This window comes from Leptosomus discolor, chromosome 1, assembly GCF_034619465.1.
Source record: "Leptosomus discolor isolate bLepDis1 chromosome 1, bLepDis1.hap2, whole genome shotgun sequence".
In the NCBI taxonomy this organism is placed as follows: Eukaryota; Metazoa; Chordata; class Aves; order Leptosomiformes; family Leptosomidae; genus Leptosomus; species Leptosomus discolor.
In genome coordinates this window covers 159233558-159250813 of record NC_141391.1, presented here as the reverse complement: position 1 = coordinate 159250813, position 17256 = coordinate 159233558, and the positions used below count along the sequence as shown (strand labels likewise).

Below are 17256 nucleotides of genomic sequence, written 5' to 3'. Positions count from 1 at the left end.
TATTCTGAGTATTTGCAATATTTTAATTATTAATGTCGATAAACTATAGGAAATCTCATTCAATGGAATTGCTTTCCCCCCCCCCCCTTTTTTTTTCCTAAGATAAAATTAAATTGCTTTATTTCAAGATCACTCTTTCCCTTGTTTTTTGAGTTCTTTTGAACAGAACAGAAGTCCTGGCTTCTGGAATACTGCAAGCCAGTGAGACATTGCAGACACATGCCCAGGGACTGCCCACTCTCATGGTCCGGCAGGCCAATTTTCTGTCTTTCCACTCACTCCTGGCTGCCATCTCCTCCTCCTCCTCTTCACAAGTGCAATCCAGTGAGTCTCCCTCATCACCTTTATTCATCCCCACAAGAGCAGGGGTTTTTACATACCTAACCCTTCCCTCATATCCCACTTTCTCCATGCCAGAGGCTTGCCATATTCGCTTTTCTCTCCACAACAGCATTTCTAAATCTCTCCACCCCCCTCACACCAGGGCAACAATAAATCCTTCTTCGCCTACTCCCTCCCTGCCAACGCGCCCTGATCCCCAGGTGTTCCCCCCTGGCTTTTCCCCGCTGATCAGCATTTCTGCCCCCACGCTGAGGTTCCCCAGCCCCCCTTTATGGCAGGTGCTTTGCTGTAACCTCCAGGTCACAGCCTCTGCTGATACCAGAGACAGATACAGAAGCACTGAACAAAGAGCAAACCCTCTTGTACCCCCCACCCCTCTATTTTCCTTCTGCTTCACAATTTTCCCCAAAATTCACAAGTTTTTTGCCCACCGACATGCTGTGCCTCCTTCCATGTTTCACAACTCAGTTTTGGACTCTGCACCGGCACTGCTCCACAGCAAAGATTGCTACCCAACTGAGCATGAAGCCTTGCAAGCTTTGCCAATTAGCACTCCTCCTACTGCTTCTTCCCTGACATGCATCTGCTTGCAGCGTCTGGGGAGGTACCTTCGACGGTTGTCCAGAGGGCTTTCTGGAGGGCTACCAGCATGCTGGAGGTGCCAGCCTCTCTGACAGCTGCGTCTAACTCCCACTGATGCGCTCTTTTCTTCGAGTTGGCCACCCCAAAGAGTGTTTTGCCTGTGTTTGCAGTCAACAGACATACAGAAAGCAAACCCTATCAACCAAGCATTTGAATCTAAGGTAGGGACTACTTAGAGATGATAGATTTCTGGAAATCAAATTTTAAAAGGCTGGGGGTAATTAAGGAGTTTGGCTTTTTGGGTTGCACACAGAGGTTCAAAAAAATCCAGAATGGAAAAAAACCCCTACCTGAAATATCCACAAATTACTTATTTATTAAAACACAACCATACGTACTTTAAGAAAGAGAGCTGTATCATGCATAATTTAGTTGGCATACAGACAGTACTGTTGTGTGTTTCATAAGCGTGAAATAAATAAGCATAAATTACCTAATTTGAATAACACCAAACACCTGATTCCAGAGACGGAGCAACACTTCACGCTAAGGCATGTAAGTGCTCTTGGCTTGTTGACGTTTCACCAGAGCAGAGAAAAATTAGCAAGCTGAAAACTGAAATTCACATTGTGGCTTGTAGACAAACACCCATGGTACATCCACAGGGCTCGTAAACAGCACTGATGATATGCTGCAGCTACAGAGGAGACTCCCATTGCTACACAAAACGCCAGGTAAATGAACATGAGATACCTATACATGTTCTTTGCGATGTCGGTAACACAAAATTCAGTAACAAGAACAACAGTGAGCTTGGCAGCCTGTATCTTCATAGATTGGTGTCCTTTTAATTTCTCCCCAAAATTTTCTAACAGACCTTGGAAAAAAACCCCACAACTTTTTTGCTTGAACATTTCTGTTTTCCCACTCATAGCTTCATATCTCTAACTATACCGTAAACATGTGATTGGAAGGCTTCTATTTTAATAAAAAAAAATTCTTTAAAAGGCACTTCTGGTAACTTTATCTCCATGTCACATGAGGATTCACAGGGAATTTTCCTCCTACAATTTATTTGTGCTGAAACCAAAGCTTTCAAATTTTGACAGATATCATAGTTTCTCACATTTCTCAAAAAGTGTTTTGATTAACTGCAAATAATTTATCTTCCAAGCACAAATTCCTCTGGTGCAGGTTTGAGTCATGGTTCTTTCCTTTGCTGGAACTGGAAAGGCAGGGTGAAGGACCCTCTGTAACAGAGGTTGAACTAGCTCTGCTTTAAATTTGTGACGTATTTCCTTCACTTGTTGCAACCTTCAGCATTTTGCCCACCCATCTCAAAACAGGCATCCCAGTGAAATGAGACAGGACACCAATGCAACAGACATTTGCAAGTCTAGCCAAGCTGTGCAGTGCTCTCAAATGCAATGTAGGGAAGATGAAATAAAGCGTCTTTCAGCTTTAAAAATGGAAAGCAGTGTTTGCAAAGAAGTCATAGGCACTGCCATGAGACGGCATGAGGCTTCTTTCCTCCTATGGCTTCAGCTTCAGCTTTCAAACTGGCCATGGAGCATAAGCATGGCTAGATCTGACCCAGTGTCTCCTTCAACATCACACATGCCTCCTCTTCTCTCCTCTGCACAACCAGGCAATGCAAGTAGCTTTCGTTTACCCTGAGGAAAGAAACCCAAACATTATCAACAACATTGTACTTACTGAGTTCAGCAATGCTCCCCACACGTGTAGCAAGTAAAGACTGTTCAATGGTCCTTAGCTCTGACTGGCTGAACATCTGCACTTCCCCGGGCTTGTTTGACCTTGGCTGGTCTTTGTGAAGGTTCAAGCTGTCTGGCAGGCAGAGAACACCTACAGTGGATAAAAAGAAAGGAGAAGTCCAATGTAATTTCAGCCAGTATGGATGACTTTGCTGCCACCACGACATCATTTTGGTGACAGTCCAAGACAAAGCCCATATGTGCAGAGCTCAAACATAATCAACATCTATAACTCAATGTCACAGATGACTCATGCTCTCAGAAGTGGCCCTCGTTAGCTCTTCTGAATATCCTCAAGTCACTTAGGATGTCAATTAGAGATAATTCTTACAGAAGATCCTAGAGAACTGCCCAAGGAAGAGGTCAAGAGCGTTCGAAAGAAGCCTCCTAAAAACTACTCCAACCTCATACAAATGTATTAGAAAATGGTATATCTTAGTGACAGAATTCTTAAAGATTAGCTTAAAATTATGTATGGGACAGGCAATACATTTACAGCATTTTGCTGTAAGGGGAATTCCATTGACAATTGCCAAAATAACAGACAGCATCAAGATGCTTGCAGTGTCATTGACGGGCTTATTGAACTTCTTTTGTAAATACAACTCCTGGCATTTGAACTGCTTGGGCTTCAAAAGTCCATTATGCAGAAGCCCTTACAGCTGTGAATTTTTGTGGAGCAGGACATAAGTAAAGCTACTGACATAAAATAATTTACATACACATTCATTCAGGCACAAAAGTCAGTTTCTTCCATGACATCTAAACCCTCAGGCATAGACAGAGGACACATGTTTATTACTCAAAATCACTGTCATGCTAAAAACCCAGAACTTATTTACAAGAGCAAATGCTGCATTACCATCCTTGGGTAAGAGATGCATGGAAGTCCAGCTTGGAGAGCAAGCTGTCCTCCCTCCCTGTGGTCTATAAACAGACAGCTACAGCCACGCTCTCCACTGCATCACCTTCTCAGTCCTGCTGGGACACACACAGGTGGAGACCCGTTGTGGAATTGTACCTCTTTATGATAATTAAATTTCATCTTCTCTCCAATTGTGTGATATGCAACAACTACCTTCGAAAAGAAGGCAGAGTAGGAAATGTATTTTTTCTACTAGCTTTCACTACTCCTTCCTTTTAAGCAAAGGGAAGAGGTTCTGTCCTTATAGACCAAGCAGACTTTACAAAATACATTAAGGAAGAGGTACATAGTTTGTGTTTTTCTTCAGGGGGAAGAACTTATCTAGTTTCCCAGCTCAGTAAATACATGTTGTCTAACTCTACTGATCAATAATTCTACCAATAGGTACAACATTGGAGGTCCCAGACAGCATGGCCACCTTGATCCCTCTTTACTTGTTAATGAAACAGCCCCACAAACATCACTGCATTGGAACATAGCAAGACCAGGTAACATGCCTGAGAGGAGATGCCTCTCAGCCACCTTGTTAGCTCCACCAAACTGCTTTGGATTCCCTCCTCACATCCATCTCCTCCCTGCAAACAGTTTAGTTTAAAAGTTATACTTCTAGAATGGACCTAAGAACACCCATCCTGGGAGGAGAGAGATGACACAGGTTCAGTGAGCATGTTCAAAACAAAAAGCAGGGATATATACCCGGAAAACCAGGACCAAAGGTCCTGTCCACCATGGCTGGAAAACAGCAACTAAACCAGGATCAACCTCTGTGCACAACAGCAACACCAGAACAAACTCCCTAACAGCCTGTTTGAATGTTGGAGATAGAGGAGCAGGAGCAGCCTTAATTCCAGCCGTGGCTCCAGTCTTGGAGTTGTAACAACCAAAAAAAACCCATATGCACGTGTGGAAGGCCACAAGAGAGGAACACAACTAGCAAGGAAGTGCCCTGGAGAGAAAGAGCAGGACACAGCAACAGGGAGGAAAGAATTAAAAGCAGAGAAGTAAGGGATAAAAGCAACAACAGCTTATCAAACAAGCTCTCCAAATTCTCCTGCCATTGCTCAGTGGCTGACTTGCATAAGCAGTAGGTGCACTGATCAACATTAATATTCTGGGGATGTACAGAGTTCAAGAAGTACAACACCTGGATTTAAAATGCAGACTTGCCTGCATATTTTAATAAGTATTCTCTCTTGGAAATCTTCCTCATTTATTTAGATTATTCTTTATAATTTTAACAGATAGAAATTAAGGCAAATTGGAAGACTCTTCCCTGCAGAAAACAGATGTGTAACTGATCTAATACTTGAAGAGATTTTTACAAACAAGAAATAGAGCACAAACAGCTTTGTGGCACCTTTAAAAAATGATATCCAACAAGAAAATCTTTTTGAGTGAAAATACACCTTAAGTGTGGAAAAAATGCTGTTTTAAGATGCCTTTAGAAATGAGAGTCAAATGGTTTAAAATCATAATATGTATAGGAGATATTTCTCCAAGTGATTAAAGCAGTGAGACATAGACATTTTATCCTCTACTTTGTCTATGATTCCATTCCCACAGCCAGGCCTTTTCCTTACAAACAGCCCTGATGATTAATTACTCTGTTCTTGAGCGGGAGGAGTGTATTCTTAGGTTCCTGGATGAAAAGTGCAAATGAAATGCAAAATGCGCTATTGTTCAAAAACTTAGCAAATTATAGGATATGTCATGCCAATGGGTTTTACTTGGGTTGGAGATTAGTAAAGACATGCAATGGCCAAACATCTAATACTTACATGCCAGCTTCAAAACTATAATTGACCACAGCGGGTGACCAGTGGGGTGATGGAAGATTTGTTTGTACCTCTCATAATTTTGCTGGATCAGGTCTGGTTTCCGCCAGTATGGAGAGAGGGAATTCTATGGCTTGGGCACACGACGCTGCCAATTTTCTAGCTTCAACTGTTTTCCCCAAAAATTATTAAAGAAAAGTGAATAAAACGCTTTTTAGATGAAAAAACCTGCTCTCACTTTATCAGTGTTTGATGTAAAGCTCAAACTCGCTGACGAAAGACTATGTCAAGGGATTGTTCCCTGGCAAGAACAGAGCACACCAAATGAAGGCAGGGTAAAAACCGTAAAAAAAATATGATTATAAATACCTTTTTTATAAGTAGAAACATTTAAATACTCACTACCAGCTTTCACTGGTTTGGCTATAGTTCAACTTCCTTATTTTAATTCTCTGCTGATGGGTATTATCTACTTGCTTTTTCAACAGAGGGTTCAGCCACACTGTGTTCTACTTGACAAACAGGTGAGGGTCTCAAGTTTCCAACGGCCTGAAAAACAGGACTTTTTCCCCCTTGCTTTTCTGGCTGTCACTGACGATGTTATCTGTCATTCCACAACAAAGATTTCTGTGCAGTATCTTCAGAAATGAACGGCAGTATCTGTCTTCTCTCTCAACCGGCGCTATTCAGTGTCCTTCCTTTCTGCACGGTTACTCAACCCTGTGCGCTTCTTTGCCCATTATTTTATCCCTCTTCTTCCCTCTGATTCACTAGAGTGGAAATTAAGCAGTCAGTTGTTGCTCAGCGAATACGGGGCCAGACTCACTCAATACGCCTCTGGCTGCTCTGTGCCACTGAGCAATGTACAGCAGCCATACATTGCATCTATGACTGCTGCGAAGCACTGGAGCAAGGCAAGACAACCAAAGTGCTCAAGTGTATTTGGAGTTTGTCACCTCTTTCAGTGCTTCCCCTTGCCTGTACCCCCTTGGGGCAGGGATCTGTCTAGGACTTGTCTGCAAGAGACATATCCAGAATGGGCCATACTCTAAATTGCTTTATTCACTTTGCCCTTGGCCTCAGGGTACCCTGCAGTCCGTAGGTAAAAGACCAACGGGAAACGCAGAGTATACATTTTAAAATCAGCAGGATGCCAAAAAAAAAAATAAAAATCACAATGACAAGCTCCTAATGCTCCCTCTTGCAAATCTCTAGAGAAAAAACAACATCTTAGGGAAAATCTGGTGTGCAATTAATACACTCCACATTTTTGCTGCCCTCTGGGCTCAGCTGAAACGCGAGCCAGAGCTCAGTCCCCAAGGACTTAAAAATCCCAAACCAAAGAAGTACTGCACAAAATGACAAAGCGAAGACTGAAGAGTCCCAAACTTATAAAAGAAAAGTTATTTTAAACCTTCATGCAAACTCGTCCAAAGCCAGGGGTACCTGGTAACACTATTCCAGTTTCCCCATGGCACACCTCCACCTCTTGGGCTTGGCTGATGCACCACCCTTCATTGCAAGGCCGATTTTGGCACTAATATACATACATTCCTGCATACTCATTTCAGAGCTTGCCATGGAGCTGCCTGTGCTGTCCTTGCAGTGTGACAGAAGAACTGCGCGTGCATCACACAAACATCCCAAACTCAGCCCGGCAGAGCTTGTCCCTGCTCCTCAGTGCCTCCCCAGCAAAACAGCTTGAAGGACCTGATGGCCAAGAGCAACTTCAACACCAGATATATCAGTGGTTCTGTGACCTCTTTGGCTTTCAGGGCACAATATGGGGTTTACAGCCCCAAACTCACCCAAATACAGAGAAATCATCAAAAAAAATCTAAGTTCCCCCCCAATGTTCCTCTACTTAGACAGATATCTGCACTCATTTATACACCAGTTGTTGCAAAACATTTGATTCCTGAAGTGCTGGCACCTACGGTGCACAGACTCCAGGACCTGCAGTCGGACTTCACTTTCTCTCAGGCATAGAAGGCTGCTGGCTTTCCATGGACTATGTATTGCTCTTGGCACCACACAGCTATTTGCATCATGCAAAGGCAGATCAAAGGCCAAAACAGCAAAAAATAAGACAAGCAGTCTTTTGTATACCACCACGAATGACTACACAATGTGGAAAGTAATAAAACAAGTCTGTTTATTTGGAATGGGTAGTAACGTTTGGGGCAAGGCTGTGTTGCATCCTCAAACATCCCATAGTTTGGTCCCAAACCAGCTCTGCCACCTAAAGCAGCATTTTCATCTGTGAGTCCATCTCAGAAGAAAAAGAATGAGAGAGCCAGAATATAAACTTGCAGTTCCAGTTACTGCAGGTCTGAAGTTACTGCTCCAACCTTCCTCTTCTCACCTATTGTAAACATGCTTCACTACCATACACCTCCTATATTTGAAGCTTTTATTTGTATTTCAAGGAGTTTGAAAACATTTAATCAAGCTATTGCTTGAGCATACAGCAAATTCACCAAATGACACCTCAAGTATCACTGAATTAAGTTTTTTATACATATCTGTATACAAAGTGAGTGACCAAGGCAAGCAAGAAGTCTGCACTGCCTACACTCATGAAATACCTAATGTCATCCATGTTCCAAATTCTTTGCCTCCTCCCTCTCCTTTATTATTCAAATCCCACTGTCTAAACCAAATCAAAATTTCCAATGACATAAAATTAATAAAAGTGCCCACTGGACAATGTGATTCAAATGATCTGTGCTGAGGCATCTAGCAGAAACCCAACATAGATGTGTTTGTTTTGACTAAAAATATAAGTTCTGTAAAGACTATAAAATATTTTTCGCACATTTCACAATTTGCTTCTTTGGAAAGACTGCCAGACTTCTTTATATATATTCATTTAGAGTCTGAACAGAGGCATGAAGGTTTTGCCGCTCTCTTGTTATTTTTCTTTAATTAAGCGCTCCTACTTTCAAGAGAAAATAATACAAAGTATCTTTGACCTCCTCTTTATCTATGTATTACATCCTAAGCAAATGCACATATCTGGAAAACAGCTTATACTCCCACTGCAAGTAATAGCTGGACCCTACTATAGAAATTAAGTGTGCAGGACAGATACCAGGCAAATTGCTGTTTAAAGCAAGCCTGAAAATGGTAGTTAACCCTGAACAGTCCCTAAAATGTGGTGTTGCAGGTTATACTGCTCAAGTAAATGCTGACCTTACCTAGGAGGACTATGTTTACGAGTAGGAAATCCACTCAATCATCATAACTTTTTTTATTTTTTTATACAGGAACAGGGGACTAGAATGTCTTTGAGTTCAGTCTTCTGCTCTCATAAAGTACCATGTGAAGTTCAAGAGGTCATGAAACATCCAAATGAAAAAAAAATCCATTTTCTCCCACAAGCTCACGTACCAAATTATTTCCCAGCACCACAAAGCATTCTTGAGATCTACAACACAAGGGCCAATGGGAAAGAAATAAAAGGAACAAAAGCATTGCCAGCTGCCTTTGCAATACCAAAACACTTCACTAGCTGCAAACCCCACATGGTTGGTATTCCAATGTGCAGAAAAACTCTCCTGACCCCACATTTTGCAATTGTGGCAATCATGACTATGTGAGGATGATGCACCATGCAGCTACACACCAGATTTTCAAGCACAGTGTGAGAACACCAGCATCATGAGCTCAGCATCCTGACACCAACACACAGCAGCTAATGAATACAAAGAGACAGAATATCACGTAGAAGCTCAAACCTGGAAAGAAACCCTATGGTCTCTGTTGTTTGAAGCAACCTGCGCCATGACTCCTTAGTTCAGCCTGTCAACCTGACCAGCAAGGCAGACGGAAAACATCTTGCCTTCTTACAGAAATGAGACTATGGGGAAAACCTTAAAGCTAATCATATCAGCCAGTGCTTTGAGTTAACAGAAGACCTGGAAAGCGTTCAAGGGAAGGAGTGCGAAGTGTCTTCTTTCCACACATTCCATCCCTGTTAAGTAACAGGGAGAGGCTGAGGCTTTGCATGGAGAAAATGCAAAGTGTTTGGGAAAGCTAAGTGGTGATATAGAGTTTCCAGAATCTGAGTCTTAGAGTAGGCAGAGCAGCCTAAATGAGGAAGGGTGGAACAGATACAGGAATCAGATGCAAGAGACTAAGGGCACACTACTTTGTATGTCTTTTAACACCTACTATTTAAAGACATTAATAAGTGTTACCAGCTTTAAACTTAGCCTCAAGGCACCAGCGATAAGCAGGTAAGGCAATATTCATGTCCAATCTATAGATGAAGTGAAAGTAAAGCATTAGAGAGCTTAGTAACTAATTCAAGGTGAAATAAGAAATGTCAGAGAAAACCAGGAAAAGAGCATAAGGCTTCTCGTTATGCAGTTTAACCACAAGAGATCACCCTTTCTCTCCTGGAAAAAAACAGTAGAAGAGCAAATGAATAATGCTTGAAAACGAAAGAAATGAGAGCCTAACATAATCCGCCAAAAAATCATCAATGGCAGCAAACACTGATAAACAACAAACAGAAGTCGTATAAACTGCAGATTTTGGGTTCTCACCAGCAGGAACTTTACTTCCATAACAACTGCAAAGAATGATCCTGTGAGCTATGCAAGGGCAACTTCTTTTATTTCACCTGGCCAAGTTTGAAGGTTTTGTCTGAGAAGTTTTGCCTCTGGCTCCTTGCAGTTGGAAATTTTAGTAACTGCATATCTGCAGAGCAGTTTTTTCCAAAGACATGTGATCATTTTCAGGGCAGTATCCCAGCTGAGTTGGATTTGATTTCATCAAAAGGCAGAACGAATGATCATCATCCAAAGCAAAGAGCACCTCTGTGAGATATTAGAGAAGATGTTAAAGGAAGATGAGATAATAGAATTATATTACAACACACAACTGTGACATCTTTTCTTGCAAGGAGTTTCTTAGCACAACACATTCTACTTAATTGGGACGTCCTCCTTATTAGGATCCTTCTAAAGGCAATCATTTTAGCCTAATGATAATGAGTGGCAATCACTGCTGCTTAAAATGGCATAGAAGTAACAACAATTCAACTAAAGTAGGATATATTCTGCTAGCACCAAGCAGTTAAGTGGTGTACAACCAAGTGGAACACAGGATGGATTTGATTGCTTAGGATATATATTACAAAATGAAGAATCAGAAGATTAGATCCCACTAAACACAGGAACTGAGCTCCCAAATCACCAGCTACAGCTTTACATTTATTTTTATTAGGATATAGAGAAAACAAAATCTTGGTCCTGCCAAAATCAATTGCAAAACTTCAAAATCCTCAAAACCACCATCAAAAAAAAATAATACAAATACAGTGAACGTGAAGCAAGCCAGTCCACAACCAAGAGAAGAAGTGGAGATCCATCTCCTCATACTTATCCCAAGGTCTCTCCCAGTTCCCTAAAGTGGTCTTCATGGTACTGCCATCGGGCAAGCCACAGCAGATACTGCTTTTCGGCATGCACCCATGGGCTGTACAGAAAACACGTGTGATGATGGCACGGCAAGCTGTGGCTGATGCAGTAGCTGTATCCCCCTCCCTTTCCCTAGTGAAGGGACTGAGGTGCACCACACACCTTCACCTACCTGTGATTTTCACCACTGCTCTCCCTGTTGGCCATGAAGGGGCATTTTATCGACTTCACAACAGGAAAACTGCACAACAGCACACTGTGCTCAGCCACGCTATTCCACTGTCACAGTGACCATGAAAGTTTCAGTACAAGTTCTGATTTTTTTTGGCAGAGAGATGTTAGAGCTGACACAGCACATTTATTTCACGCTGAGTACCCATCAGCTCGAGATTACCCTGATCTAAGCTATGCTGCCCTGGAACTAGCGATGTGGGGGTGAAAGGTTTTTCTATCACAGTCTTTGACAGGAGGCATCCAGATACAGAAAATAAAACTTTAAAATGCCAGTATCATCTTCCATCTCTGCCTCATGCAAATAAATACAATACATGCAGCCCTCAATGTCTCAATACAAGCAAGAAGTTGAGAGGTCATGGGGAATCTGACGGAAGAAAAGAGCATGATGAACGTGTTGGCAGCGGTGGCTAGTGAGTAAGCTCAGAGAAACGTGGATTTGATGGTACCCAGTCTAACTGCAAGATGTCTCTTGCAGCTACCAGCAAGTACTCAAGATGGCAGGCACATACTCAAGGGGGAAAGGATGTGCACTGGTATAAACATGGACTCTGGACATGCACAGGAGTACTACCTCATGCAAAAATGGGTCTGGCTAAAAACAGGCACAATCCCCTATTAGACCGAGAGTTCGCAGAAAGTCTAAGCCTTTGAATCACTGAAAATGATGAAGAACGTTGTTAATGGGTTTTATTTTATAGAAGAAGGCCCGTCAGCTGACAGCAGCAGAAACAAGAGGATTCAGTGATTCATAGCTTAATATGCGTTCCTAGAGCCTGTAATTTCCTTCATTCATTACCATCAGCCCCCCAAAATGCCCAGCCGTGACAGACTACTTCCCCTTCAGCAACCATGATGGGGGCACAGCCTGAAAGCCTGACGGTGCTGATATGGCATCTCTCCTAACCCAGTCTGGTCTCCTCTAGTATTTGATAAACAAAATAGCTGCAGCTAATTAAGCACTATCATATAGTATATAAGCAGTGAGTTTCTTGTGACAATACTGTTTCGGACTTCTTCAGAATAGAGACTGAGTATTTCAATTGCAAATGAATAACCCCTTACAAGCACATAATCCCCATTTTTGCAAGACCTGCTATCCAAACAGGCTCCTGCACCAGGTACTTCAGCTATAGTAAAGCAGTACAAAATGCTTGATCCAAAAGCGCGTTTTTTCCACCACTTTCTCTGTGCACCACCATCCCTTTGGCATAGCCACCATGCGTCAGATGCCTTTGAGGGTCAGACACATAATTTCAAAAACACTGGTGCACTTACATTTCTGAGCAGTTGCACTGAATACTATACAATACACTTGGCAAGAATATTTTGAATACCTAAAAAAACACCTCCTCCATTTGCTTCAGTATTTGCAAAGATTAGTATGCTTTTTACAGGACAAGGAATTGTTTGCCAAAATTCCTCCTTTCGCTTTGGAACACCATCAGCTTGTACAAAACCCCATGAACAACATATAGCGGAGCAGCATTTGGTGCTGTGACTGGGCGCGGGGCGTTCTCATCACAGTTACCAGCTGCACCCTTCCCATTTCACAGGTGGGCACGATGGCAGCAGCTGGAAACAGGATCAAGGCAGCAGGACAAGGCGCCTGTGGTCTATGGAGCAATCATGGCCTTGTGCTTGGAGCCAGTTATGTTCGCAAAAGCTTATGCAAACCATATGTACATGAATAAGGATGATCTGCAATTCGAACTGGTGAAACACTTGACCTTACAAGGTTGGGGTGACTGGTTGATAGGAGAATGACACCCCTTTCTGCAGAACTGGATGCTTGCCGTTTCCTTTGTAGGCCACTTTCCACAAACACCAAAGCCTTGGGCTCTGCCCCAGGCAATGTTACTGTAACATCAAAAAGCAGATAAAATCACCTCTGTCCTTCAGCTTTGAACTAAATCATCAGCCACAAATGTTTCTGGAAGGCACTAGGGTATGTGATTGAAAAAAATAAGTAAAAAATAAATTAGTAAAGTCTGCAGTCGGTATGGCATTGAACCCAAAAACACATGACATGTAGGGGCTACAATGAAGCCTCCTAGCCTATGGACGCATGTGAACAAAATTGCACCGCTGCAGCACGTTGCCACGCTTCAGTGGGGAAACGCAAGCGGCTCTGGCACAACTCTTACTGACTTCGTAAGGGTCGGGATAGTACCCCTGAGCGATGAGTTTTGGGTAAACTGGAGCGTGCAGTAAAGGTTAAGTAATTAGAATTTCCTTTCAACTGCTTGCACAGATGAATATCAGATTAGCCACTCCACCCACACCATGAAAACCCACGCTTAATGAAAGTAAAGAATGATAAGATGTTTTAGAAACATGAGCTGCTATTTACTGGCTTTAGGGCAGCATCCCATCACCCCAAGCATTTACTATGCTCCCTCCCACCCTGCTAAGGATGGCACTGAGCAAACGGATTATCATAGCAGGATAAAAACCACCTACTCTCGAAGGTATATCGTATAGGACTACAGTGATCTCCTGAATTTCAACCATCCCAGAGCAGGATGTGTCCTACAGTCCTCTGCATCTCCCCGAGTCAGGTTTGCTGCACCATTTGGAGTATCCCTAGCAGGCGACATGTTCTCACCTGCAAACACCTGAGCTCAGGTACCAACAGCTGTGACCTGCGTGGGACCAAGGTACCCAGCTCCCACCATCAGTAAAGGAGTAACTCTCTGCCTTCAGCATGTGCTTCAATTGGTTTTTACATGTATTTAAAGCCAAATATTAATCTAAAAATTTCACTGACTGGAAACCCTGGATGCTGGCCAGACGACAGTCCTTTCTAAAAGTAACCTTTACGTTCTTCAAAAATTCCACTTGGCTTACTAAATAGAAATGGCTTGTTAATAGCACGTATTTCACCATCCAGACCTTTGATATAGACACCTACAACAATAAATCAGCTCTGACCAGTAAAGGTTAACCTATACATATATATGGTAAAATCATTACAGACCATGAAAAAAATTTACAAGAAGAGAAATTAGGCTATGTCGTTAGCATACTTTTATGACCGCTTGCCCTGCAGATTGGCTGGTTGAACCCATTTCAAATAATTCAGGTTTTACAGAGCTGATGGACAACCTCTTCTCCACCCAGCTATAAGACAAACTAACTGTTTTCAGGTTCATGAGCTCATTAAATGGCTACCAGTTTAACTGAAAAAGACTTTCGAAAATTACTTCACAGAGCTTTAATACTTCTTTTCTGATCCCTGCAAAGTATCCGTTTGTACATTCTGAATTTTATGATATCAAGATAGACAGTTTTATTCCTAAAATATCTCATTCATTTTTTGAAAATGATGCCCTCTATTACCTTTTCCAGACAGAAATGGCTGCACATTTATTCTCAGAGTGGTTAAAGATCAAACACAGTTTTCATTTATGCATAATCTTCAGATTTGAACCTCTACATTATTAATCTCTTCCACTGTTTCACCCAGACATTCACACACAGATCAACAAACACCAAAATCCTTGTATTCCTGCAGTGAAGGAATACGATCATTTCTATGCCAGACCCTTCTCCAGTGCACCAAACAGATAGTAGTTAATGAATAAACGGACGCTCGCCATTTTATCTTTCTGGTTCAGTCTGGTCTTTGGGATGACTTTGACACAACTGCATCTTATACAGCCTCTGCTTCAAGTAAAGCATGACACTGTTCCCTGTGGGCTCAGCTCTTCCCATGGCTACCCTCGCAGGGACAGAGACACATCCCCAGTGTGCCTCTGCTGCCCCATGGAGCTGCTTCACCTCCAAGCACAGCTTCATCAGCCTTTCCCCAACACTCAAGTAGCAAAATTAGGGCAGGGAACAAACTGTGAATCAGTTTTTCCCCCACAGCCTTGGTCTTGGAAATGGCTGAGCCAACTCGGCTGAAATTTAAAAAAAATAAAATAAAATAAAAGCAAGAGAAGTATTTTTTAAATCATTTGGGGGAACTGACTGCCCTAGAAAAACCTAAATGCCGTTGGAACACATCAGAAACAACTGAAATCAGGGATGTATAATGATGACCGGCAGGTAGCATGACAGTAGGCCATGCTAACTCCCTCGCTGACTACGTCTCATCCACTGATTTTATTTGCCTTTTCTCTTTTAAGCAGACTGAAAGAAACTAAATGGTATTTGGAAACTTCCAGGCACAGCTTCAGTGGGTCAGTATTACATAACTGATAAGCTGACTAAGCAGCAATATATGCTATGAAGGACATAGAAATTGAATACAAATCTTGGAAGTTGATTCAAGTCAAAAGCCAGATGGAAAAGAACACCCAAATAATAAAACTAACACAAAGTAAACTCTTCATTGTAACCGTTTTCCCAACAGTCAAACAAACTCCATTTCCATCACTTGGGTACAGTCCCTGAACAATCACCTGTTAATGACATCATGTCTTCCCTCATCTTGCTTGCATACAGTCCTCCACTTCATTTTTTACCAGCTGTGCTCATGACAACTATCTGCTGCTTGCAGCATCCCTGGAACGCATTCCTTAGCATCTTCTCCAGGGCTACAACAAAGAGACACCCAGTCCTTTTACTGGGAACATCATCTTATACCTGAAACAAATTAATCCCATGGTTCAGCCTGGAAGTCCTCACTGGAGGTGGTTACAGCTCCTAAACAAGTCAAGTTGCACTTATTCCAATCACATTCTCTGTGGATAAGCACAACAAAATACTCCCTGTTTTAGATTTCTTAATATTAATAATTATATTAATGATAGGCAATTATAAGAGAATTATGAAGTTCATAATATTTGGAAAAGACATGGATTCGACGAGAACTACTATTTCGTAGCATAAAAGCACACCATGAAATGTTAATTGCAATGCACAACACTGCAAGACCTACAGGAATTACAAGCAAGTTTTCATCGTCTCAGCTGCATGTCATGAGGAAAACCAAAAATAGACTAAATTTCTACTTTGAAAATAAAATAAATTTGTAATTAGTTATTTTAATTCTATTCTAGTGAAAAGGCAGAACTTTACAATTCACATCGTTTGTAGATACATGGCCTCCAGCCATGAGCGGACAACACACTACCATTGACTCTAGCCACAGGCACCGCTACAGAAGGCCAAGAATGATCTATGAGCTTCATTAAGAAATTTAAATAGAGTTCATATATATAGATATATAGATATATACATACACACATCCTATGAAATTAAAGCAGGCATTTGCATGCACTAGGCTTCCCAGAGAGTACCCTCTGCTGGAGAACTGTCACTTACTTAGGGCTCGTTTGCCCAGAAATAAGTAATCAAGAAAGTAATTCTTAACTTGCTGCTAAGAGTCTGAATACATGTTGGACTTGGCTGTGAAGAGACATGCCTGCAGAGCCACCTCCATACGTACCCCTCTTGGTGGATACTTGGTGGAGCCAACAGACAATATGCAAAAAAATGAGTTATGATGCCTGTCCCCTGTTTATCTATGTATTCATTTCATCTCAAGAGTTAACAAGTAATAGGATCCAACTCTTCTCCTAAAAGCATCCATTTTCGTGCGAGGGCTAAGCCACAGCACAGTGCTGAGGCTGCAGTCGTACAGGTATCTGACAGCTCCTGAGTGTAACACACAGAGCACCAACCCATTAGAAGAAAATACCATATTAAGTAAATTGATGCAATTTCTCTCATTGCTATGGTCTTTTAAATCAGAATAGTTTGGGTTGGAAGGGGCCTTTAAAGGTCATCTAGTCCAAGCCTCCTGCAATAAGGAGGGACATCTTTAGCTAGATCAGGTTGCTCAGAGCCCCGTCCAACCTGACCTTGAATGTTTCCAGGGATGGGGCTTCTGCCACCTCTCTGGGCAACATGTTCCAGTGCTTCACCACCCTCACTGTAAGAAACTGCTTCCTTATGTCTAGTCTAAGTCTAACATCTTTTTACTTTAAATCCATTCCTCCTTGTCCTAACGCAATAGGCCCTTCTAAAAAGATTGCCCACATCTTCCCTGCAGGCCCCCTTTAAGCACTAGAAGGCCGCTATAAGGTCTCCCCGGAGCCTTCTCTTATCCAGGCTGAACAACCCCAACTCTCTCAGCCTGTCCTCACAGGGGAGGTGCTCCAGCCCCCTGACCATTTCTGTGACCCTCCTCTGGACTCGCTCCAACAGGTCCATGTCTTTCTTGTGCTGGGGGCCCCAGAGCT

General features: G+C 42.2%; 1 protein-coding gene across 5 annotated transcripts in view; it reads right to left on the bottom strand.

Annotated features, from left to right (window-relative positions):
- ABTB3 (ankyrin repeat and BTB domain containing 3) overlaps nt 1-17256 on the bottom strand; it is a 184588-nt gene that overhangs the window by 73805 nt on the left and 93527 nt on the right. For 3 of the 5 annotated variants that reach the window (XM_086468449.1, XM_086468458.1, XM_086468466.1), the window contains one exon: nt 2641-2790. In XM_086468449.1, the coding sequence (XP_086324575.1) occupies nt 2641-2790 (150 nt within the window). The remainder of the gene's footprint in view (nt 1-2640; nt 2791-17256) is intronic. The other 2 variants (XM_086468482.1, XM_086468476.1) reach the window with 2 other exon arrangements.